Genomic DNA, 27,863 nt, shown 5'->3' on the forward strand with positions numbered 1-27,863 from the left:
CAGTATGCCATAATCAGGATCTCACTGGTATCAATCCTGATGTGCCGATTGGCACTCCTGTTAGTTTGGGCTAGGGTACTTTAAGCGGCACCGGTCGCTGTGACAGAGTTGCATTCGGATTTTTGTGGTTTTTATGAAGGTTCATCAGAGCCCACTGCGAACTTCACCACATCCTGGGCAACTCCCCAACTCGCAGAGGTCCTGGGGGGGGGTCCGTTAAGCCCCTGGACTGTCGTCCCTGCTGCCCCAACAAAAAAAAAACGCATAATGCGAAGCCTTGAGCCTAAATCGGAACATTTGTCAACAAAGGCCCGAAACTTTAAGAATTTCAAATATAAACAGTTTTCCTCTGATTATTGACTTTCACATCCTTTTGGATTGGGAAAGTGTAGAAAAATGGTGTGGCAACTGGTTACATGCTATGGGGCTCTGCACTGTTTTGATTTTGTATGGGATTTTGACGTTTACTGGCCTTGTTGTTTACAAATTTTATGTTAGAGTAAAAGAGAGAGGAAGATTGTTGTGCATTGACCCATATGTGCGACCGGAGTTTTTGACATGAACCAACAACTACCATCCTTCTTCAGCCCCTTGCGGCACGGTGAATGAATTTGTTATCGAAAAAAACGTTAAATTCAATCATGTGCACCTTTTTCTTCTATCGCGTAATGCTCAAGCATCAACCATTCAAGCATGAGCAATCATCGAACAAAATTTCGTTCGAATTAAAACCAATTCTCATGGAAATCTATGAACGCATTTCAAATTGCATGTGTAGTGCAATGAAACATTTTCTGAAGCATTACTTCGATTTCAAGGGAAAAAAAAGATGGTGATTTTATTTTTAGTGCAATAGATCATACAGTTTTTCTACATGCTGTTGAGGCACACAATTTTAGCTTAAAACGGGTTTGATTTTCCAACACAAACATGTGCACGCAGCGGCTCTTCCAACACGATCGCATTAACACTCTCGTGAAGAATGTGGTTGACATTATTCATTCATTCCTATGAGTTGAGTTTTCTTTATTGTTTTCCACCAAAGGTTTGCTATGATGTAAGTAAAGCAGAAAAAAACAGCTGTCAGTCAGTTGTGCAAGTTTTTAGACGAGTGCAAGGTTGATTAATTTGTCGCGGTGTTATGTTATTTTATTTCATTGAAATAAATGAATACAATTTTACTTTGCACCGGCACCATTAGTTTGAAATGCATGAAAAAGATTTTTCTCCAAATCCTCAGACTCAGCGCCTGTCATGGCGCGTTATATAGCGCATCAGATATGCTATCCAGAGGACAATTGATGGCTTACTTTTGATTCATAGCCAGTGAGAAGAAACGATAACCTAATTCTGGTATTCTACCAGAGTGCGTTTTCCGAAATTAGAAAAAAATAGTGCATTTTAAGTTGATGTTTCTGTAGTTTATTAAATGTAATTTATGCTAATCGTTGATAATTTATCTCCACGAATTTCTTAAAAAGTGCGGAGTTACATCGAACCGATTAGGCGTCTTAAGCTAAGTATGCTGTTTCGCTCAAGAAGAGTAAAGAAATTCCCTGACTGAATGGGTCAAGAAATTTCTTTCAGGGAGCCCCCTTTGAAATGACATTTTTTTTTCTCAATTGCGTACTGGGATCAAAAAATGTGATTTTCTTGACCATTTCGGGGAAGAAATTTTCCACGCATCGAAATAGGCGATTCCTTTTCTTGTCAGTAGAAAACCAGCCTTTAACCGCAATGTTGAGCGTGATATGAGCAATAAGCGTGGTGTAGATACCAAACTAATCCGACACTTCTAATATGATTTGTGGTTGTATCATAATGGTCGCCATCTCTAAAACTAACTCCACTTCATTGTTTTTTTTTTTCAATATATCTATATAAATAAAAATGGAATGGTGTTTGTATGTCACGGAATGGCTTACGAACGGGTTAACGGATTTGAATGATTTTTTCTCCGTTTTGTTCGTCAAGGGTTCCGACGTTTTTGTGCGTATAAAAATCCCAGGATATTCACGGGAAAGCCGGAAAAACGAGAGTGAACGGAACTGTCATTTTGTATGGGACGATCCATAGTGTATACAACAGCCTACTTGATGACAAGACGAAGTTTGCCGGGACCACTAGTACAGAATAATTATTGTTAAATGGTATTAAGGTGAAGATGAATCGAAGCCAACCCTCAAATTTTCAAGAGCACGAATCTGAAGAACCGAACACCCGTTTGAGCTGAAAACTTAATCGATTGGTCACCACTAGCTCGTGACCAATCGATTAAATTTCCAGCTTAAACGGATGTCCGGTTTTCCAGATTCGTGCTCTTAAAAAAATGAGGTTTGGCTTCGATTCATCTTCACCTTAACATGGATGAACATGAGCCTAGTTCAGTAAACCAGCAGGCCGATCAAACGTCAAAATGTTTCGAGTCAAGAGACAATATGAGAAAAAGTTTAGAATATAGTTTTTTTTTATGAATTTACGTACACTTGCTGACCCGACATCCCAAGTATCACTATATTAGCCGTATAACTACTCTACATATTCAAATAGGCGAATTGAAAATCAATAGAACTGATGAAGAGAAGTTTATTCTGTTTGAAATCCTCTGAATCTCAAAAACAAATTCTGGAGACTCTTGAACAAACACACCAAGCGTTTAGGTCACCTACCATTTATTTTTAATTCTGAAAATGTAACTTTTAAAGAAATCTTCCTTTACTCTCTTCTTAGTCTGCTCATTAAAGAAAAGAAAGAAGAAAAATGAGGAAATGTTATCGAAAATTATTTTAATTCGTGGTTAAGTCACTTTGTCTCTCTATACAGTGGGGCGGCGTAAGTAGGCATTAGGTTGCGAATCATACCTTCGTCGTTTTGTAAATCCGGAAATTAAACGTTCTAAAAGTGAAAAATCTAGTTAGGTAGGAGCGGAACATGTGGAATTTCGTCTGCGATTCACGTAGGATCAATAAAGTAAGTTTATTCACTTTTCTGACTTGAGACTATTTGAATAAGTTTTCGAGATTTCACAAAAAAAAAACTTTTGAGTAATAACAAAACACAAATTAAGACGAAAATGGCAATAAATTTTCCTCTGCATATATGTTACATTTGTTAATACTTACAAGTTTGTAAATAAAATTTTACAGTAAAATTGCCTGTTTTCAAAATATTATGAAAAAAATGAAATGCTGTTTTTGCTAAATGTTATATTTGCAATAACTGAATAACAATGTGTGTAAAAATAATGAATTGTGAATTTTATTTCAGGAAAAATTCAAGTTATGTCTGAGCTACGATTAAAATTACAAGGTAATCGGATCACTAGAAGCCGAGGTCTAAGCTTCCAAACTTGACCATTTTGTGTTCAGTAACTAATTTTAAATTTCCGGAAAAATTTCCGGTAGACTAAATTAAAGGTATTGATATTCCTGAAAGATTTAAAAAATGATTTTAACGAACATTTATCTCATTCATATTTTAATTCAATTCTGTAAACTATTATACGATCTTATTACTAAAACAGGGAGGAAATTCAAAACCATCTATCGTTAGACTAAGACTTAGATTGAATGAAAACATTCCACTTTTTCTGGAGATTACCTTTCTTTTACAACAACCTTGGAGTAGAGATCTCAAAAAAGTTTTAGACGAGTTTTCTTGTCTAATTCAGTACATGTTTCAAATACTTTACAGTGTAAAAAGCTTGCCCGCCGCCACCAGGTGTGCTAGTGTTCGCGTTAATTTTGGCAGCTGTTTTTGTTGTCATCTTTCCCATCTGTTCTGTGATGATATGACACCTACTTAAGGAGAGGCATGCAACTCACCGACGCCCTCATAGATGTCAAGGAGTTGGATATAGGGTACGGTAATATTCTAGAATTCACTATAAGCGAGTGATGCGACCGGATTCAAATCAATTGTTGAGTATATGTTGTTATATGAGTATATGTTTTGTAATTGGGTGAATTTGAATAAAATGTTTTCATCATAAGAAAGTTATTGTCACTCCATGCGTGCCTGTTTCCAGGGATGGGGCACAGGCATTTCCACCTTATGTCCTAGCTAATGAGCTTTGGTTTGAGCGCCATTACTCGCTCTCTGGAACGAGAAGATTAATTAACCCAACCCTTGGGTACAGAAGTAGCTCATATTGCATTGACAATAAGCAGTTTAATCGGAACTTGAACAACTTTCTAAAGATATTCCTGTGGATTCTATGAGGGATTTTTTTGACAAAATAAATCCTTGAAAAAAAAAACAATCAAATGGTATGGATAAATCCTCGAAAATAAAGGATTCTGAGAAGACCGTTTTTAGGTTGTTAAACCAATACTTACACGATTTTTTGGAATATTTCCTAGAGCATTTCCCAAATAATGACTAGCTTCTTTTGAAAAAGGCTGATGAGATAATTTCATGAAAAAATGCTGAAATAATATATTATCTACACAAAATCCTGCAGGAACTCCGAAAACAATTCGAAGGTATCGTAGATAGAATCCATTTAAAATCCTTAAGAAATTACTTGATGAGATTCTTGATCCAAGGCTTTTAGGAAACTATGGGAGAAATTCAACATCAATGTTTGAACCAAAAATCGTCATTCTGATACATTATTTTGCATTGATAAGTCTTAGCTCATTCAACGAGCTTTGGAGAAAAAAAGCTACGTAAATTACGTTAATAACAGACATTATAAAATAAAATGTAACTCCAATCTTGCTAAACTTTGTACAAAGCTTCTGAAAATACTTTCTAATTTCCAAACTAATCAGAATACTTCAAAACATGACCATCGTATTGTCCAATATGAGACAGCAAAACACTAAATCGAAGAAAAGTTTACAGAAATCAAAACTGATACTGGCACTTGACCACCCCGGTGATCTTCAATAAAACTTTCAGCTGCATTTCATTTCGCTCAATTTCTCAATTCCACAACTCGCTTTTTTCGGTTCCAATCTAACACCGTTCTTCTCCTTCTCCATTTCACAGGTGCCGGACATTGTACGTTCGATCTCCGCCAGCCGCATCCTAGCTTTACGTCAACAAACTCAAGTGCTTTGGGAGCGTTATTTTAGTTCCATTGAGAAAATAGTTTTTACTACGTTCGAGGTAAGTTGGATTTCGCTTAACGGGGATGGGACTTGGGAGAGGGTGGCCCTGAGTGGGAGTTGTCACCGAGTAGAGCTTTAGCAGGTACCGATGCCTGAATTTTCCCATATGAACGCTTCGGGTGCACTCGAGTTGATTCGAAAAGTTTGAAGCAACTTGTAAGTTAAAAAGTTGCTCACAGCCTTCGCTGCTGTGGGGAGTTTCATGTGTGCCTCTCAGGTGGGGTGAAGGTGCACCCGTCGAATATGGATTTGAGCACCTTTGCCTGGTGGTTTTGTGTGCGGAGACGTGAGTTTCTTCGAGATGGGAAAACTTCTTTGAAAAACACGACTTGCAATCGCATCACTTTTAGCTGCACTGTATGTCGAAAGGGCATTAGAGTGTTGCCGGTAGTGGTTTTGAACTTAAAGTCATTTTTAAATAAAAAATTATTAAAATTTGTAAAATTTGTAAAATTTGTAAAATTTTTAAAATTTGTAAAATTTGTAAAATTTGTAAAATTAGTAAAATTTGTAAAATTTGTTAAATTTGTGAAATTTGTAAAATTTGTAAAATTGTAAAAAATTATAAATTTTGTAGGTAATATATGTAAAATTTGTAAAGTTTGAAAAATATGTAAAACTTATATTTTTTGTGAATTATGTTTCAATCCTTTTTACCGCACCCTAAAACAAGAAAAAATAAAATGAGTTTTGACTTAACTGGTTCGCTCGACAAGGGTTCGAGGGGGAGAAACTTGCCCTCTGCGGCAAAGCCAAATTCAAACCGAAACTTTATTCCTTGGCACTTATTTCTGGCAGGTGTTATTTTCAGCGACTTTATCTCAACCACTTTTTTCTGTCAAATTGGGTTTCTGTGTTTTCGATTTTTTTCTTGCCATTTCTTCGCAATCCACCGACCACAACTTTTCCACAGGCAGCCATCAGTTGCAGACGCTGTCTCCGTTCGACAAAGTTTGTCTGGTAATTGTGTTTTTCGCGCGTCATTTTTCATAAAAACCTACCTGTCATGCGACGAAATTGAAAATTGAATTGCTTCGACACGTACTAAAACGTCAACCGTTATGGTGTCGACGAATTTGTGTAAGTATAATTGATGACAATTGTTATGGCAGTCGAGTTTTGATTTTACCATGAAAAGGAATGTATAATGAAGCTGCCAGGACAACGAGACATATTTCATGTTAAATACAGATGAATTTCTTATTCGTATCTCCATAAAGTCCCAAAGATCAAAGAGCTTGACTTTGCATATTTACAAGGTTGTAACAAGATACAAATTCCTCCAGAAATCAAGTACCGATTTGCTCAGCGAACAAACGTTTCCCCTTCCGATCCAAGGCACATGCTTCAATCAACGGTTTCAAAGATTTGACTTCGGTAAAAGAAGAATTCCTTTCGACTTCCCTTCTGCATCTCTGTTCACAGTTCACAGCAATAGCAGCAGCATAGAAAAAATGTTGCTTTGCTAGAAAAATGTATTGATTTCACTCTGGTTTTGGAGTTCAAAGCCGAACTGAAATGAAGAGAAATGGAAACTGCTGTTTTTTAAACGGATCGAACTTTCGCTGTAACAAATCAAACAATCTGGTATGACTCATCATGTCCCACTGTAAATGTACGGACAAGAGTGATTGATAATGTCAACTGTTCATGTTAATAGCTACTTTAGAGAATTAGTGGTTTATTATGCATAATAATAATAATAATTTATTCCCAAAATGATTAACTTTTGCCACTAATGACTATAGGCTGATTGCAAGCGAACAGAGAGATTTACGGAGAATTGGCTTTCCAAATTTGAACAGGAAACGTCTTCCATTTGTCCCACTTGCATGAAGTGATTATTTGAGATACAGCAATGGATGATTACAGGAAACCAAGTTACATTCAGTGCCGCTCAATACCATTGGTCGGTTTTTTGTATAATCACCATGGTAAGAGTCCACCTTACAGGGATCACTAATTCATGGTGTGATACAACTTCATGTTTACCGTGAATTGAAGAGAATGGTCAGGGGGAACCAAATAGAACCTGTTTATTCTCCAGTCTCAAGGCTGAGGCTAATTAAGGGTGGGATTATACATATAAAGCCATTTCACTTAAATTATCACTTATATTGTTTCGCATAATATGTTTCACGCAGTGTATTCTGGGCTTTTTCGCTTCAGAATACTTTTAATAGATGCCGATTTTTCGTTACTGGTCTGTTTATGCTGAGATTTGAATAATTTTTATCCTGCCTATATTGTATTGATTGCAGCCACAAATCATGGGTACTCACCGCCCATTGAAAATTCAACGCCCTATATTATGGAGGATTTAGTAAAAGCTTATCATTTGCGGTTTGTAAAGGCTGTAAGAGGGAGTTTGAATGTTGAGATGTGAATCATCATATGTACTTTCTAATTTGGGAATTCTAATATGGCAAAGTTATTTCGAGAAAGTAGGCACTCAGTTGCAATCCGGCTAGGAAATAATATCAATTGCTTTAAAAGTTCTTACAGGAAATCAAACATAAATGCGTCGAGAGGATTCTCCATGGTGTTCTCCAGGATATTTTACAGTGGATTCTTCTATGGAATGAATTGCGGGATTCTGACTGAAATTTTTTTCAATGATCTGTCCTTTAGGTCTTTTAGGAATATCTCCAAAAATTCTTTCAAGGTTCCGGTTATGTCCAAGGCTTTTTTTAATGTTGCTCTTACAATTCTTTCAAGTGTTTGTCCAGAAATTCCATCGGGAGTTGCACAAGGAATTCGGGAATGACTCTATACGTAAGTATTAATTACTCGAATGATTCTACCTGGGATTCCTTTTGAAATTCCTCAAAAGATTCCTTCAAACAGTACTTGAATATATGATACTTGAATTTCTTAAAGGATTTTTTGTGGAAGTTCTTCCTCTAGGAAACATCAAAAATGTCTTAGTAGATTCTTCCTGAAGTCAATCCAAGGATTTGAACAAGCATTTTTTTTTCAGGGGTGCTTCCAAGAAACTCCAACCATTTGTTCAAAGATTTTTCCAAGAATTACTCCTAGACTCCCGCCATGTTTCCAAATGCATGAGAAAAATAGTGTAAAATTACCCTGATGAGAATTAAAGTAAAACTCCAATTTAGTTACCCTATTTCTTGAACCATTCCAAATGAAACTCACTTTCATCTTCACCAGCCGGCCGACCACTACAGTGCGATATATATGTATCTATTGTACGAATTGTTTCTCGATTTTTTGTCATACTTCCCAATGAATACAGAATATTAATAACCGCAAACGCACGTGATTGCGCATCTCGTTGCTCTCCCAAAAAGTCTCAGTTTTTACTGTTTTTCGCACCGATAATTGCACGTAATTAGTCGCAAGTTGCTTCGGTTAATTCCCGCGAGTGACATCAAGCCCATCGGCCCCGAACTGTGTTAGTGGTTGCCCACTGGAGTCCCTAACATACTCCCCGTTTTTGGCCATTGGTCCACCTGCGCAAACGAATCAAAAGATCCTGCCCGCCTTCTGAGTTGCCCGTTACCCATCAATCCAAAAGGGTTTATGAAGTAATCCACATTTATTCCTCCACAGCCTAGAAGATATGAAAATGCAAAGTAGTCCATGATAGCGATTAATTCTTGATTTTCTCGAAAAGTTTTTTAACCCGTAAAAAGTGAATGAAAGGAAAAATACTAGAACTCTGACCGCTCAGCGAATATTCAACGGATTTCAATTATTTTTTGTTAGTACACTCGTACACATAACCAGTTTCCAAAAGTAGCCAAAGGATCTCGGGAGTGTTCATGTGGCCGGAAAATTTGACAGTAAGCGTAAAATTAACTGAACTTTCAAGAAAAAATGAGAACAGCGATAGCCCCTTTGGTCCCGAGGCCTTCAAAACACGAAAAACGGAAATTATTGATTTTTTTCATGTAAAAAAAAAACAATTTTTGTGAAATTTTATATTTTTTTTTCTGAAAAGTCAAAATCTTCAGCTTTCATTTTGTCCAAAAAGATTGAAAATCGGTCGAACGGTTCAAAAGTTATAATTAAAAATTAAATTTAAAAATTAAAAATAAAAATTAAGCAAAATCGCGATTTTCCTGGTCACCCTATTTCGGAAATGGTCACCCTAATCAAAAAATCCAAAAAACGTGTATCCTTATTTCGGATAAGGAACAAAATAGCAAATTTTCACGGAATTCGATGACCCACTAAATCGGTTTTTCATGGAATGGCTGTATAGATACGCAGGGCGAAGTAAAGTGCTATTTGGTTAATTGGGTTTGTATACGTTTTCTCCAAATATTTCGATTTCAGACTTTTAATATGTAAGTATAATACATGGAAAATAAATAAAAATGGATTGTGTTTGTATGTCACGAAATGGCTTGAGGACGAGTCAGCATTTTTCAACAGCCTATTTGATGGCAAGACAAAGTTTGCCGGAACCACCAGTGGAAAATAAATTCGATTTCACTACAGCAGTGTTGCCAATTTTGATAATTTTCATTGTGGTTTGGAAGGTCTTCGGAAAATAACTTATTTTTTTCTGTATTGTGCTTTGAGTATGACGTGGGGATTAAATAAGCAACTCTATTCTGTATGTAAAGATTTTATAAGTACATCCTTCAAGACGTACTTTAAACCTAAACACTCTATTCATTTCAGTTCTTTTTGAATTTAAAATAACATGCATGAGTTGGCTAATACGTTTCGCTAATTGGCTTGTGTTTCCACGTAAAACACTTTTCTTTGTTTTTCTGCTAGAAATAAAATAAACCTTTCAAATGTTGACAACAACTTTGACGACATGAGCGTGATTTTGAATCAAAATCCCATGCGTGAGTTTGGTGAAGCAGATCTCAAATGAGTTTGCTCTCACGTGAGGATTCAATGTTTGGGATTTGAGTGTGAGTTTACCAACACTGCCAATACTGCATCAAGTGCAGTTTTCCAACTTATGAATTTGTCGAGCACTCTTTTCGACCTAATGCAAAGTGCTCTTCAGGTACTTAGAGGTACAAGGGATAGGCAAAATGATTGAGTAAGCCAAAATTTTGCCTTAATTCAAATTCTTATAACTTTATGAAAAATGTATTAAATTGGATGCATCCAAAAGCAGCCGATGGCAAGTTTGGCCTAGTTTTAGGAACTTGCTTGGGCATGCACATTGGGCACCGGACACTGGAGATGTTCCGGAGTTTCCAAGGTCATGTTCAAATGGCATTTTTCCTGTCGCTTGTATTTTTGTGAAGTTGTATAGATGCTTACAATTTTCCTAGAAACTAGAACTGATAGGAAGTTGAACGCCAGCGAACGCATAAAGATTCATTGGGAATCTTTAGAAATATTAACATTTCCATAAAAGTGGTTCCGGTAAATATGGTCAGTCATGTTTGTATTTTCAATCATGTAAACATTTTCAGGAGCTATACCAAGTGGGCATCAAACTTCAAAATGATGCTGCCAGCACCATATTCAAAACCATTAGATGCACAGGTCACTTTATAGTAGGTTCTAGGTACCCCGTAGGATATTGCCAATTCAAAATGTAACCGGAAACACGATGCTACTGAACCTTTAAGAAAATTTGGGGCATAATATCAAAACTATTTAAATGGATTTACAAAACTAGGGGTTAATTAGGTGGATTTACAACCAAAGGGAGAAATGGGAAGTATTCAATAAAAATCGGGCCATCTACGAAGGATGTAACTGAGCATTACCTACGATTCCCACCCATCGTTCTTCTTATTAATGGGCACTGAATTTACTAGACAAAAATCATAAACAAGCCCTTCCTTGTTTCAATTATTGAAATTTACCACACATTTCCTTTCATAGAAAAAGCGGCGGTCTAGCTATCTGGAACGAAGTATGCAAGCAATAATAGTGTATGCTACATTGATAACTCCCTCCATGAAGGTAAAGCTGGAGCTGGTGTATATTATTAAGAGCTAAAGCTGAATCAGTGTTACTAACTTGATAGACAACTTGTTAACGCCTTTGGACATAAAGTATCATCGTGACCGCAGCACGCTTAATCCATAAATAGCATTGTTTGCCAGGAAAGCTTCGAATCAATGACTGTGGAAGGACTCATGGAACATTAACCTGAGTAATAGGCTTTGTCCCAGTGGGAACATAATGCCACGAAGAGGAACTTAAATCTATCGGTTTACTTTAAGCTATGATTTTTTTCACACTAATCTTAATGTTTTCCGAACAAATCTACGAAACATCAACTAAAGCACATCTGTGTTCTTTACATTAGAGACCACGATCCATTATACGACCGAAGTCATCGACCTGGAACGTGCCTTTCAACTCTTTATCTCTCAACCCGATGAACATAGGTACCTACTTACCTCGGCAACCATATCCGTGGAAAACGAAATCACAGCAGCATTACAAAGTACATTCTTTTCACCAGTTTGTGGGTGGGCAGAGAGAAAGCACACTGTGCAATATGAATAAGAGCAACGAACAGAAATATCCTCCCCCATTCCGCCTCAATACAAACAACACCGCACTGTGAATCGGATACCTACTTGTGAAACTATTTCCACTTGTACGCCACAGTTATTACGCCGGGATACATTTTCGTCTGATGTCATACGACCCGGGCGATGCACATAGGATTGACAGGACCAATTTCATGGCCAAAATGTTTAAATACGTTTAAATGGTCTGTTATACATTCATAAGCTTTAACAGAATAGATTATATTGTTTCGAATACATCCCCAGCAACACACATGTTATAATTCTGTATTATCAACTGATATAAGACCAAAACTAGTCATATTTAAGTTGATCATACACAATTATAACATGTGTGTTGCTCGGGATTCCAAACATGACTCATAATTGATATTTTCACAACTTTTAAATGTAGCGGACTTGAATCACACATGAATTGCTCATCCTGTGAGGACACTGGAGTGAGTTTTTTGAAAAATCGCTTTTAAGCCAAAGTTTGCCATTTTTGCATTCGTATATCGTGTAGCAGGTACGACGATACTCTATGCCCAGGAAAGTCGAGGAAATTTCCACTACGAAAAGATCCTGACCGACCGGGAATCGAACCGAGACACCATCAGCATAGCTTTACTTTATAGCAACTAAACTAAAACTAAACTTTAAATTGTTTTAATGCTAAAACAGTTTATTTCGTCTGATCCGCAAGGCTTCAAAATAGTAATAAACATCAACAAGTCATGCTTACTTCTAAGGAACGTGACTAAAATGCTTAATCTACACTTTTATTGGCATATTGCATTCATAATTGGTATACCTACCCTACAGTGAATGAAATAATTAGTGTTAAATACATCAATGTCGCTCAATTGTGACAAACTTTCAATCCGTTTGATTGTATTTAAGATATTGTAACCTAATGTGGCATAAAAAGCATGTAAAATCCCCAAAAACATTCGACTTATGGTCAGGAACATGGCTCAGTTACTCCTATGTGCGATGGTTGGGTGGTGTTGGGACTTGTTGACGACACTGTCTGACTGACTGTTGCACCGAACCCGGTAGCGAAGAACTTTGACCGAGCCAAGTCAATCCACTGGAGAAGAGAGCCCGCAGTCAGTCAGTAGTCTGTGGGGGTGGAAAGTGGATCCACTATGAACAACATCACAGCATCACAAGCTATAGCTAGAACTCGACATGTTTGCGTATTGTCCCACTCTCCTGCACATCACGACTCATTAGACTGATTGGTTGTGTCACCGAGAACGAGAAACAAACGGGTAACGTTCCTCTGGCTATTAGACGGAAACATTGCATTGCTGCTACCTCTTCCTACAAGTGTACCGGTGCAATGGCTTTATAACATGTGAGTCAAAGTTAATCAAATGGCTGACGTGGGGGATGACTTCTGAACTTGCTGCAAAGCTGTTGCATCGACGGTTGTGAATTATTCTAATAGACGCCGTTTGTGTTTGATCTTTGTTCTCTTTGGATAACAGAGATTTCATTGCAAAAGATTGACCAAGCTGATTGCTATTTTTATTCCTTGATTTTTATTAGTAATTTATTTGTTTTAAACATTTTGTTAACAACATATTACATCTCGCCTTTGGCGGAGAGGCCTGTGTTATCCACAAACAATGTTTTGATGTGAAAAATGAATGATGTAAAATTATTGTACAATAATTGTCTCAAAATGCTGCCTTGAGGAACACTAGCTCTAACAGAAAGTCTTTCAAACTTGAAATTCTGATTATTAACCTGAAGTGTATGAATTGGCAGACAACTTTGGATTATTCTAACAATGTATGTTCGAAAATTGAAGTTTTTTAATTGTGCAATCAATGCCAAACACTGTCGAATGCTTTTTCTATGTCTGGAAGAACAAGACCAGTAGAATAGCCTTCAGATTTGTTGAATGGAATCAAATTTTTAACACGTAGAAGTTGGTGAGTGGTCGAATGGCGGAATCCATACTGCTCATTGGCAAAATTGAATTTACCTTGATGTCGACCATCATTCTGTTCAAAATTACCTTCTCGAAAAGTTTACTGATGGAGGAAAGCAAACTGATTGGACTATAGCTAGAAGCTTCTGCAGGATTTTTGTCTGGTTTTAACATTGGAACAACCTTAGCATTTTTCCATTTGTCAGGAAAATATGGTATTTAATTGAAAACATTTGTTAAATATATCAACTAAAAATGATAAGCTACTTACTGGAAGCTTCTTGATTAGGATGTAGAAATTCCATCAACGCCAGAAGCTTTCATATTTTTTAGTTTTTTTAAGATTAGTTCTCACTTCTTCCAAATAAGTCTCCCAGGAATTTTCGAAAACGTTCTCTTGATTGAGAATATTTTCGAAGTCCGTATTAACTTGATTTTCAATTGGACTAGTAAGTCCTAAATTAAAATTGTGCGCGCTTTCAAACTGCAGAGCAAGTTTTTGAGCTTTTTCGCAATTGGTTAATAATAATTTGTTTTCCTCTTCCAATGCCGGTATTGGCTTCTGAGATTTTTCAAAATTTTAGATAATTTCTAAAAGGGCTTAAAGCCAGGGTTCAATTGAGAAATTTTATTTTCAAATTTTTAGTTTCTTAATTATGAAAAACGTTTTTTGATTTCTTTCTCCAAATCCTGCCATACACACTCAATCACGGTTGTTCGGTAATTTTTAATACTGGGTACGAATTGTAAATCATAAAAATACCGAACTTTCAGCTTTTTGATTGAAAACTTCTGATGTTCAGTAATAATTTTTACTTTTTACTGAACTACAGTAGCTTTCAGACCCAATTTTGCTGCATTACCGAACAGGCCGAAAAGTCAGTAACAACAATTACCGACTATTCAGTAGTTGATGTTTTTTACTGACTTGTCGTTAAAATCAAATCAAAACAAACAGATGCGCATGCGGGAAAGTGTCAAATGAGAATCTCCTGCTGTAAAATCGTCCGGCTCCGGGAGACACGGCTATGGCAACCAACCTGCTCCTGCACCTATTTTGCGCTTTCTCGTGGTAAGTAGTCGAAATTTAGTGAGAAACTGAATCATTATAAGCAACCAAAAGGCTCCGCTAAGAACGATTACTGCTTACGTTGGTAAATTCGGTTGGTTTCCATACAAGAGGTAAATTCATCTGCATTATTGAGTTTGCCTCTTGTATGCAAACCAACCAAATAATGATCTTATCACACATTTTTCGATTACTTCCACTGAGATATGAGCATACCGTAGATGTTTATTGGCACGAAAAATGCATGTCGATGTCCATGCTCATGTTGGTTGGGTTTTAATTTGTATTGATTTCTGAAAAAACAGAATCCGGACAAGCAAAGCATGAAGCATTGGAAACTGGAAAACCAATAAAAACGCTCTTAAATTTTACTGACTAAGTCAGTAATTTCTATCAATCAAAACATATTTTAGTTTACTGGGTTTTTTCGGTAATCGTAAAAATTACCGAAAAAACCGTAGTTCCAAAACCCAGTAAAATTTTACTGGGGTCGGTAATCTGAATTGGCTGTGTATAGTTTTCATAGCAAGGTCGCGAGTGCGTTGAAATTGCCTTCTCTTCACGTTTTTAAGACATATCAAGACTTTAAGATCATCGTCTATTATCACAGAGGAACCATAATATGGGTTTTCTGGAGTAATCTCTGGAAACATTCCTGAAAAAATTGCTGGAAAAATCTCAGATGGATCACCTGTAAAAATTGCTGAAGGAATCCTTGGAGACATTTTTGGAGAAATCCCTGGAGAAAATTCCTGGGGTATCCGTGGATAAAAATCTAGATGAATAACTTACAGATATTGCTGGAGAAATCTCTTTCTATATTTTTCTGAAAAAAACCCTGGAATCATCTTTGGACGAATTGCCAAATTTATGAAGAATTACCTGGACAAATCTGGAAATTTTTCAGGTTGAATCACCGGTAGAGTCTCTGGAAGCACTTTCTAGAGAAATCCATGTAGTAAAGCAATGGAGTTTCATCGGAACTGGTCTATGTAGTATTGTGGTATTTCATGCAATCAAGTTGGCTAGAGAAGAGTGTCAAATGAGGATGAGGAAATAAACATTATTCTGATTATGTACTTCACTGAAGCAAGATCTGTTTTGTGATTTCTACATTGGCGACGAGTATAAAGTATAGCACAAAAGTTTGTTTAAAGTAATGATAGAAAAAAAATGGAAATACGGGAATCCTCCGGGAATAAGATAAATAATTCTGGTGAGTCTGAAAACGAGAAGCAAACGCACCTAAAGGAGTCCCTGAGGATAACCGTTTGGCTGTGCGCAGCAGTAATTCAAGTGAGAGGAGAGTTGTGAGTATGGTTTGTTTTGCCGGTACAATTATTCGCCGTTACGCGGGTGTAATAGTAATATAAAGTGTGCTGTTCCAATATCCCAATTTTGTCTCAAGCGTAAGAAATTGGTTTCTTTTCAAATTTGAAACAAACGGCATCGAAAGATAGTGATGAACTTAAGGCTATTAAAATTTTAAATTTTATTCGTGAACGTGTTGATAAATTTATTATGAGCATCTTTAACACAATACTGAGCAATATTTGAGCATAACTGTATTTTGTTATCCGGGACTGATATTCTCCTGGTTCAAGAAAATCTAAAGATTAAAGGAATAAGATATAAACAAACGAGAAGAAATATTTTACGAAAATCAATGCTTACTGAGGATCTTAAAAATCAGTTCAGAACCAGAAAAATGATGTTTCTATTTTTATTACAATCTATCATGAATGCGAAAACGTAGCATAAACTATTAATAGCATATATCAATTGCAATATCCATTGGTGTTGAATTTATGTGCATTGAGTAATCATTGAGTAATCATTGGTGCATCCCCGCTAATTTGAACGGTACCTCATGCAAACCATCGGGGTTCATTTTAAATTTGAACATCTAGTCACCCTAGAACTGTGTTTGGTTACCTCTTTCACTGTTTTGTTTTGATTCTGCGTTCCATTCCACAACCTTCCATTCCGCTTTACTCCGTTCCATGAGCTAAATGACGTTTGAACCATTTTTAATCTGAACGATGTGCAAATTAGCGAGGTACAGATTAAAAAGTATTCAGATTAAATGTGGTCAAACCAACTTGGGTACCCGGTATAACATGATTATATAAAGAGGTAACATAAAAGAATTAGGTGTGAAAAATTGCTACTGGTTTTTTTTATCTTGTTTGATTTATTCAGACAACATTAAGTCAATCTAATTTGCTTGAAATTGTAACAGTCACATGTTCACAACTAGGGTAGGTGTACCAATTATGGCCATAGTGGTTCCCTATTTCGCCATACGTGATATCTTGAATGCCTTCACATTTTGAAAAATCTTTTGTGTTTTAGCAGTAAAATAAAGGATAAATCTTGATGTTTAAACATTCAAAAAGATTAAAAATGTAAAAGTTATCCAAATTTTGCATATGGCCAAATAGGGAACCACTATGGCCATAACTGGTACACTTTCCCTATATCATGTTTGTTATTTGAAACTAAACTGTTTTATTTGATGTTTTGGCATTTACGGAAACTTGACCTCATAGATATTGGATTGTTGGGAGGAATACTCGCAACCATTGATTTTCGAAAAAAAAAAATATATTATAAGCCCTATTAGAACATTTGTAATTTTAATGAAAGTTAAAATAATAAATATTTTCATTTGGTCAGATTTACTATATTGTTATTGAATAGAAACATAAAACAAGAGGTTTGTGCTTTAAATCAAACATTAGGATAAAGTTGATAACAAGGTTATTAAAACAAATAGTTCTTTAAACTTTGTTCAAGTCTATGTTGTTTTCGAAAAATAATGAACAAATATATTTTCTTGCACTTAACGTTACATATTTATTGAAATTGTAAAACAACAACAGAAATAAATAGTCTTTATGAACAATTAATCAATGAATTATCATAACAACCAGTACTGAAAACTGTGAAATGACCATAAAAGTTTTATGTATTTAACAGCATAACGGTGCTGTAATAAAATTTAATACAGTATTACTGTTTTAGAGATAACTTTCCGTTTAATGGATGAACAGAGAGTTACCGCAGCTGACTACTGATTTTCACTAAGAAATCTATGATTAACTATGATGATACTTTGGAAACCACGCCGACGACTGCTGTTTTTGCTGTTTTTGCACAATTTGTATCTTACAAGCATGCTATGTATGATTCAATTAATTGATTAAATGATGCAATTAAGTTTGCAGCTACCACTGGACGGAAAAAATTCAAAAGATCCGCAATAAATCTAAAAACCATTGAAAAAAATGCTAGTACAAGATAAATAATTTTACCACATCAAATTTAAAATAAATAATTTTTATTTGTTACTGTGTCATGTTGAAGTTATTAAGGAAAAATGCTATGAAGCAGAAATGAATATCATTATAAATGCGTGAATAACAAACAATTGATTTCTGCATTGAAATGTTCAAGCGGTAATGTTTAATCACAGAGAACAGATGTAAAATTAAAGATCAAATAATTGTAGCACAGATAAATTGTAGTAAAACATGAATGACCAGTAATGCCTACACTGGCATAAGAATGTGGTAGTTAGTAAATATCACATAAGAACAAAAAGTATGCGAGCGATGCGAGTAACTATTGACTATTTAAAAGATATTTGGAGTTTCATACATTAATAAAAGGGACATTCACTTGTTCAACTTAAAATTATGTATTGGTCTAACATTTTGTTGAATTTTAGTTTTTAACATCTAACACCTCAAAAATCAGACACACTATTGACCATGAGACCATATACATGTTTGATCGTATGAATTAAAGTGATGGTTCAAGACCACGATGCAAAGCACATAAGGTATGATCTCAGTATAAAATAAGCATTTAATTAGTTGAAAATGTAATTTTGGAATGGAAAAGCCTGTAGACCTAAATATCAATTTTTGTGAAAAATATCATCCCATTCTATCATTAAGATATTGAGGTAAATCCACCTGTCACTGAAGGGAATTACGGATTCCAGACTGTCATACGGAATTATAGGAGTTTCAAAGAACTTTAGTCTAATTCCTAGTAAGAAACGTAGGGAACATTGTGTCTATTTGGAGTTGAAAAAAAAAATATGACGGAATGAAGGGGATTACGAATCCTAGTCCATTCTCGTGAACGAAGGGTGCTGCAGAAGGTACCAGTCCGTTGAAGACCAAAATGAAGGAGTAATACTCAGTTCATTTGGCGTAATAATAATTTATCACTTGATGAAGGAAGCCTGAAGATCTTTAGTCCATCTTAATGAGTGATAAAGAGATATGCATAGGGAACAGAAATGTTCCAGTCTGCAGTTGAAAAGACCAGATGTAGGAGATCAGTCTCAGTCCTTCTGGCAATCCAGTCTACCATGAGATGTAGGGAGTATGTCTTCAGTCCATCTATGGTAAAGGGATATGCACAGGAAACAAAATGTTTCAGTCTACCTAAAAAGAAAAATACCAGATATAGGAGATTCATCTCAGTCCATTTGGCAGTCCAGTCTATCATAAAATGAATGAAGTTTATCAGCCAATTGAAACTTTTCATCTAGTGATAAAGGGACAACATATAACTTTGTATGATAAGTTTCCAACTATAATTTCAATGTAAAAACAAACAAAAAATTATAGTTTCTGAAGTAGAATACTACCTGGATTGACGGAACATACTAAGATGAGGCGTTACAACATCCAAGATTCAAGAAAGAAGAATAGACTAAGGACAACCTATAATTTGGCTGTAATCAGAAAAGTGAGAAAAGAAGGAATAATAGAGGCTAAGTATACTGACGATGGTTGATATATTGTAAAATTTCAATATTGATTCCTTTTTCATTTAGATATCAAATAAACATGGACCGTGTTGCGTTACATACGAAATACCATACACATTAGAAATGATGCGACAACATACGGATGGCTCGTCCAACTTTGCGTCCAGCGAATCGTTCACAATGTATATTCTAAAGTTATGGAAATTACTTCATTCAGTAATAATTAGGCTGTCTATGATTTTGTAAATTTAATTTATTATTAATTTCGATTTATGGAAAAAAGGAGAGATGTAGTATTGTGGTATTTCATGCAATCAAGTTGGCTAGAGAAGAGTGTCAAATGAGGATGAGGAAATAAACATTATTCTGATTATGTACTTCACTGAAGCAAGATCTGTTTTGTGATTTCTACAGTCTAGAAAATATGGTTGTGATTAAAAGTTCTTTCTAAGGGAATCCCTAGAGATTTTTTGTGAGAATATTCTTGAAAAATTATTTGAAGTAATTCTTATCTGGAGGAGTAGATACTACAGAGATTTAGAGAAAAGTATGAATAATAAAACGACTTACTGGATGGAAATACAACGTTAGCCAGGTCAACTAGTTGAAAACAAAACCCTGGGAGGTTTTTTTTTGTGAAAATCCTCAATAAATTTCTTGATGGACTTATAAAAGATGTGGATCCCTAGAATAGATTTCTGTACAGTTCTTGTGGGTATGGCCATTCTGGGCACAATGACATGATGTCTTTTTATCTATGAGTAAGACAACATTTTATCGCTGACGAATTATAACTTTTGACAGCAATAAAATGACCAGTTCATATGGGGCTCCAGGTGTTCCTTCAGAAGCATCTAAAAAAAAAATATCTCCATAGGTTCTTCCAGAGATGGAACCAGGAATTCATTCGGTGATACTTCCAGGGATTTTACCAGAAAATCTTGAAGAAATAGATCTCTCCCGTAATCTTCATAGGGAATTCTCCAGAGATTCCACCAAGGCTTTTGCCAGAGATTTCACCATGAGTCATTTTAGACCGTTTTTGATAGGCAGGGCCGTATTTACGGGGGGTCCAAGGGGGCCATGGACCCCGGGCCCCCACATTTTACTTTTAAATTAAGCATTATTAAACATTTGATAATTATTATAGAATCCGATATAATGTTGCCATCTTTTTGAATGACATCGAAAGATTTGTTAACCTAAGGATTCTAATTTTAAATTTGAGGGTTATCTTTTGGCTTGAAATCTAAATGATTTTTAGGTGGTTCTGTAGTGTGCAGTACATTTGACCTATTGTTTTGTATCTGAGAGTTTCAGTTTTTGTTGATTTCTGGGTTTTACATAAATCTGAAAATAAAAAAAAATGTGTAGGACCACTGCGGTGAACACATTTTTTGAATTTTAAAGAACAAAAATATCAAAAGTAAGGAAATCCAACATTAGTTTGATATATTTCAAATAAGTTATATTGATTTACTATTGAGGGGCCCAAAGTAAGTGAAAGTGACATTTAAGTCGATTTTAAGTTTGATGTATTGGAATATTAAACTGTTTTCAAGCTTTCCAATAGTGTTTTCAAGGCATATTTCCATCTAAAAAATATCATATTCTGGAGAAGATTGGCTCGTTTTTTGGCTCTCACACAATTTGTATGGAGTAAAATATTGCTGAAAAAGTTCAAACCCATATTTCTCAAAAGAAGGTATTTGTCATTTACACCCATTGATCCCAACTTGCACTTCTGAGGGTTTAACAGCAGTTCAAAGCGGTGGTAGATCATTTGGCATAAAGTCGTTTGGCATAAAGCCGTTTGGCATAAAGTCGTTTCGCATAAAGTCGTTTGGCATAATGAGTCTAAAACCAAGAATTTCTAAATTTTTTATTTTTACGTTTCTATTGAATCTTTATGATGACATCAGGATTGTGTTGGAGTCAATTGATACAAAATGACACTTTATTCAACAATCATTCGCTCTTGAATAAATTTAAGCATATTAGGAAAGTTATTGCCAATAGTATATCATTATTTATTCAAAAATTACCCTTCTTTCAAATATTAATTCTTCTTTTGAGTTTCGTTTTTGGTACCAATTTTGCACTGAAGATTTTTATATATGTAGCACAAATTTACCCTTCTTTCAATTGTTTTTTTTCTAAATGTAACCATAATTATAGGTATGAAAACTGTTGATTTAAAATTTCAATAAATTTCTCCTTCTTTTATGCATAGGCTGTTCTTTGGAGCTATATTTTTAAGGAATTTTTTTTTGTTTTCAACTGACAAAAGGGTAGCAATCGATAACATCGATCTGCTCAAATAATCAGCGAAAAGAGAAATCGATTACTGCAGTTACTTCGATGGGTTGTGTTACTTTTCCCCGAATGCCAGTTCCCCGAGTATCCCGTTTCCCCGACTAGCTCACTTCCCCGAAAAGTTTTTAGCACTCATAATTGTCGTAACTTTATACATTTCAGGGTGGTGAACGAACTGATCATCTAATATGCACCCATTTTCTTATTAATTGGCGGTTCTTTCGAGTTTTACCGTCCTCAGCATTTTTGCCAACATGTGTATAGCCGAGAATGACAGAATACTTCCTTCTTTTGACTGTTTATCGTTCTTTCTCGTCACTACTTTGCGGGCAAACCAGTCGTTCGGGGAAATGGCATTCGGGTAAAAGTAGCACAATCACTTCGATAATTATGAACTCACTTTTTTTTTTGTTTTATTGTGCCGCAATAATTTTTGGCGTCCATTTTTTATTGGTTTAATTATGAATTTTGCCTTCTTTTAAAAATAGGCCGTTCTTTACATTTTTACTGTTTTAAATTTTATTATTTAGTAAAGCTAAATGTTAACCATTTTTATATTTTGCAATTTAATCAATTCTTGCCAGATGTGTTGTTAGAATGGTAATTACTTTAGAACCTGTCAATATTCATATTTGGGGCAAACGTGTGATCTTCTTCCGAGATATGCTGGAAAAAATATTATTTCAATCGCAAATTTTCCCTTCTCTCGATAATAGACGGTGTTTTTGATTTGCACTTCCAAAACTAGAATTTATATTGAACCGTTGAAAAGTTTTGCCACTAAAATTTTCTTTTAAAGATGTGTTGTTCATTTGAGCTATGCTGTGAAAAGATTTTTTTGCGTTAGAGCCTTAAATATTTTAAACGAAAAATAATCTACTCTCGTATATAGGTTATTTTAGCATTATGTCACATTGATAGATCTTTGGATTAGAGCTTTTGATATTTTGCAACAAAAATCCATACTTTTATCAAGTAATTTTCATCGATTTTTACGTTCAGAGCTTGATCTGCAGCGAAATATTCTATGAGCGTTCCCTTGATGAATAACTGCGAACTTTCTCTGTTTACTGTCTTCAAATATGTATGCTCAAAGATACTCTATGTTCTGAGATGTAGAGACCCGTCACGAGTTTTATTTAGTAATGCTCTCTAATGTCACGAATTTTTTTTTAAATTCTTAGCTTGGAGAATCTCTGAACGATCACCACGCTTGTTTAGAACCTACCAATTACACTGCGGAACACGTTTTTGCCTTAAGCATCAGAATACCGCTATCTACTAAATTTAGGGTTGCTGAGTCTATTGTCGTTTTCAGAAATATCATGGCACGTCTAGTTTTCAAGATATTGACTGTTGAAATTGCAAAATTTGACTGTTTCAGCCAACTTGCATGTATGTTTGTCAGCTTGTACGGCAATTTATTTGCTTAATTTGTCGCGGAACTCAAACTTTATGCATAAAACAATAATTATTGTATTTTGCCATATAAGAGAAACGAAGGATTTTATATGAAGACTGCAAGCATGTTGAAAAAAATCGATTGAAACTAATTTTTTCGTGAAAGTTCAACTAAATTGTATCTATGTTGAAAGTTAAAATCTTATATAGCATGTTTGGTTGATTATATAAAAAAAAAAGTTTGATAAATCATACTTTAAGTTTGATGTAAACATCAATAAAACCAGTGTTTTATACAACTTTGGCGACCTGTAGCTAAAAATTGTGACGTGCTGGAATATTTCTGAGAACGGCATCAGATTCAGCGTTCTAAAATCTACTAAAAACACATGATTTGATCCTTGAGACATGCAAAAAAGTTATTTTTGTTACGCTGTGTTATTTTTGCTATGGGCTCGGTGGTGTTGATCTCGGCTTAAAAAATGCCGATATTTATTTTAAGTCAATCATTATGCCAAACGACTTTATGCCAAATGATTTCATGCCAAACGGGGTACAATCGTTCAAAGCTAACTTCTGGTAATTAAAACCTTATCCAGAACCTTCGTGCGAGGTGACATTGTGCCAAGTGCCAGTAATCTAACAACAGAATAATGAAAACAATGTGGCAAGCTTTAAGAATGAATACGTTATAAATAGCTACTGGATGGTCATGGATTAGTTTTTCGACTCCCGTACTAGCCATGAGATGCATCGAAAAGGGTGGTCAAAGACACCTCCCCCTCCTGTCACACCGCACGGTGGAACATTGACCATAAAACTTATGAAATTACCTATGAAAACATACTATAGCATTTTATAGCAATATTGTTTTCTGGGAAAAATGCCCCACAAGAGTCTGGCCCCTGGGTACCCACATTTGTAAATCCGGCCCTGCTGATAGGGCTCCAGGATTACTTTCAGCAATTCCTCCGGGAATGTTCCCCAGGAATTTCAAGGAATTTTTGCAAGGATATTACTACAAGTGTTCCGTACGGAACGAGTGGAAGAAATACGGACAACAACCCATCCACAAAACCGACGTATGTAAGAATTTTCAGTGGCGACACTGCGAGTTACCCTAATTGATGTGAGTTCTACCCGTGAGTGCCCTTGAGAGATTCCCGCCATCATTTTCATCGTCATCGAGGTACTCACTGGCACTCACCACAACAGTAACGTCGCGAATGTTCCACGCGCGTCTGGAACACGTGCATGGTGAGAGCGTAGACATTCTAGAACGCGTGCGCGTCCATATAAATACGTGACCGTTCCGCCAGTGATATCAGTATTGCTTTAACCTCCGCGCGATTATAAACGAAGTGTGTGACAGTGACTAAGTAAAAAGTGAACAAGTAAAGTACAGAGTAGTAGAATAAAGTAGTGAGAAGTGATAGAAAAGGTGATGTATCTTTTCATTCCGAAATCCCGACCCTCGATATACAGTCCACTCGACCCGACCGGAGTTGGCCACGGTGAACAGCGCCAACAACAGGGATTCCTTTATTTAGAGATTTCCCAAGGAGTTCCTGCAGGAATGTCTTCAGCAATTCCTTTATAGATTCCTCCAATATAATCTTTACTGGGATTCTTCCAGGAATTTCTTAAAGGATTCCTCTAGGATTTGTTTCAGGAGTACTCCGGAATTTTTACGGAGATTTCTCCAGGGATTTTTTAAGCGAATTATCCTTGTTTTCCTCCAAAGGTTTTTCTAGAAAATCTTTCAGATACTTTTCCAAGGAATCCTCTGGGAAAATCTCTACGAAGATTCTTGCAAAGATACCTTCAAGGCATTCTCCAGGGAGTGTTCCAGGAGTTACACTAGGATAATCTCTTCAAGCACTACTCAATACATTTCTCTAGCGTAGCCGAAAAGCATGTTTTATGTTCCAGAGATTTCTTCAGGAATTTCTCCAGAGATTTCCTCGAGAAACACAAACAGAAATTTCTCCAGGATTTTTTCCACAAATTTCACTGATGATTAAAGATATCAGATTTTTTCAAGTCCTGCAGAGATTGCTCCAGGAATCTCTCCAGGAACTTATGCAAGGATTCAAACAAAAAACTTCTTCAGAAAAGGAGTTGCAGGAAGAATCTCTTAAAAAAATCAGGATGGAAACCAAGAGGACTTCTTATTCTATTTATTGAAATCCTTATAGGAATTCACAAATCTCTGTTGGAATTTATAAAAGAATTCTATGAAGAATCCCCGGACGATTTTTTGCAGACCAAGAATCTCTGGAGAAATTTCAAAAGGAATCCCTGAAGAATAACCTGGAAAAATCATAAGAATAATGCTTGTAGTGAATTTCCTTGGAGAATTCCTAAAGGAAACTCTTAAGGAATCTTTATAGAAGTTATTTCTTGTAGAATCCTTAGATAGATTTTCGGTGGAATCTCCATAAGAATTCCTGGAGCGATCTCTGGAGAAAATCTCAGAAATAATTCCTAGAAAAAATAGAGAGGACTACTTGAGAAATTTCTGGAAAACTCACAGGGAAAATATATGAAGTAATCCTTTAATAAATTGTCGCAGTGTAACCTGGAAAAAAGCTTTAAGAATATTTCTGCAATAATCCCTATATAGATTTCCCTAGAGGAGTTCTAAGCTGTTTCTGGAAGAATTTTTGGAGGAATATAAGGAAAAAATGCTTGAAGAATCTTTGGATGAATCTCTGAAGGAGTAAAAATTCCTGGAAAAGTTTCCTGAGGAATCCTTTGGTTTGATGAATATTTCATTGGATGAATCTATAGTGGAATTGCTGGAGATATTTCTGCAGCCCTATCGGTGCCGGTCTAGAAAAGCTGATACCGAACCAAAGTTCTTCATGAAGGAATTTAATGGGTTTCGGAAGGAATCGATAAAAAAATCAACAAACGATATCCTGGAGGAAATTCTAAGAAAATATGAATCTCTTGAGTCTCTGATGAATAATCCAAACGATTTTCTCGACATTTTTATTGGGTTATTCATGAAGACAATTCTTAACATTCTTGCATTGATTTTTGCCAAGGTCCTTTATATGGAATTCGTACTAACAAAACCTCGAACAGTTCGCGCGAATTTTGAACGTTCGTACATTGCGCGCGTAGTGTAAATGTATATAATATTCTCGAGAAAGACCTTTCCGAAGAATGCCTGATTGGGTTCTTTTTTTCATTATGATTACTTAGGTTGATGAAAATCCAAGTAAATTATTTATTTAATTGTTTTTCTTTCAAGGACCTTTCAAGACGACCTTGATAAAACGTTCAATTCTGTCGTCATAAGTGAAAACTTTGTGCCTGTTCCATCTCCTTATAATAACCGTCATTCTGAGCTGATGCTTACCTAGAAGAAAAAAGGCACGGCATTTGTCATTCTCGATCAACCCGGGTAACAAGGTCATGCATAAACAAATTTTCCGATTTTTGCGCTCAGATTTCGGTAGGAAATTTGATATGCTATCTGTGTCGAGCACCCAACCGTCGCGTCTTGGACCCCCCTAGAAGCGACTCCACTACTATGTGTATGTGGGTAACGAGAGCAATTCTGCCTGAGGCCGCCCAAGAAACGGCACAAAACGAGCAGCATCATTACGGTCGATCTGGAAGGTTTCGTAGCCCTAGATGCAGCATCCTTTGTCACTGGTGAAAAAAAGTTGAGCTCCACCGACACAACGATGGCGAAAGTAAACATTCGCTAGCATCTTAGAGCCAATTTCCTTTCGATGCGAGGAGTGGTTTCAAAGGTGAAAAGGAATTTTACCGACAAATGGCTTCAGGCTTGCCGATAGAGATGATGCATGGTTGCTGTTTCCGATGCTGGCGAGCTGCCATTTTTCAATGGGTGTGTGTCATCATTGTCGCCGTTTTGTAATTTTATTCAAACAAACGGGTTCAAAATTCGCATACATATAGGAGAAAAAAAAATGAAAATTTAAAATAAATTACAAAATTAACAAAAAACATGCTTAAATCAAATAATTGTTCATTGTATCTAAAATTAGACAACTTAGTAATGGGAGATTCCAGCAGTAAGAGACGTAGCATAAGTTAAAAAAAAAACGAACAGAAAAAAGGGTCACCCACAGCAGTTTTTCCTATTTATACCATAACCCTGACGATTATATCTGACAATCAATCTTCCTTTCCCTCCCACGACAGATTATAAGAGAGAGACTGCCAGACTACCCCCATCGGAACGGACTGATTTGGAACCAGTCGCCCGGGGCCCTGCTCACCGTTCCGACCTTCTCCGACACGGCCCATCGGTTCCCGTTCCTGCTCGAGGGCGTCGGTCTGCGACCCGGGCCCAACTATACCGCCGTCATCTTCGTGCAGATTGGCGCCCAACAGCTGACGCCCGGCAGTGCCCTGTACAAGCTAGTCAAATCCATCACCAAAAGCCAATTTGTAGATAAGGTAGGTTTTTTGTAATTTTGTAAATTTGACTGTACCGTAAAATGTGGTAAATTTGATGTTAAGGAACACTCAACTTAATAAACGAAACAGCATAATTATTGTTAATCAGTTAAGCAAAACGAATGCAAAAGTAAAGTCATTTCCAACTTAAAACGACAATAAAAATGGTATTTTAGGATTGACTATTTCTAATCCGTATGAAACTTTTCACATGTATTAATAGCTATTTTATATGATTTCTTTCATCAAAATTTGACAAAATTGCATTCAAAATTACTCGTTATGTAATCTTTCTAATGCTATCGATAACTAA

At 35.9% G+C, this 27,863-nt stretch overlaps 1 protein-coding gene across 7 annotated transcripts in view; it reads left to right on the forward strand.

Annotated features, from left to right (window-relative positions):
• LOC5578353 (exostosin-1) overlaps nt 1-27,863 on the forward strand; it is a 538,741-nt gene that overhangs the window by 489,857 nt on the left and 21,021 nt on the right. For all 7 annotated transcript variants that reach the window (XM_021850609.1, XM_021850605.1, XM_021850604.1 and 4 more), the window contains 2 exons: nt 4,996-5,115; nt 27,293-27,550. In XM_021850609.1, coding sequence (XP_021706301.1) covers nt 4,996-5,115; nt 27,293-27,550 — 378 coding nt within the window. The remainder of the gene's footprint in view (nt 1-4,995; nt 5,116-27,292; nt 27,551-27,863) is intronic.

The sequence above is a fragment of the Aedes aegypti genome, chromosome 3 (genome assembly GCF_002204515.2).
Source record: "Aedes aegypti strain LVP_AGWG chromosome 3, AaegL5.0 Primary Assembly, whole genome shotgun sequence".
NCBI lineage: Eukaryota > Metazoa > Arthropoda > Insecta > Diptera > Culicidae > Aedes > Aedes aegypti.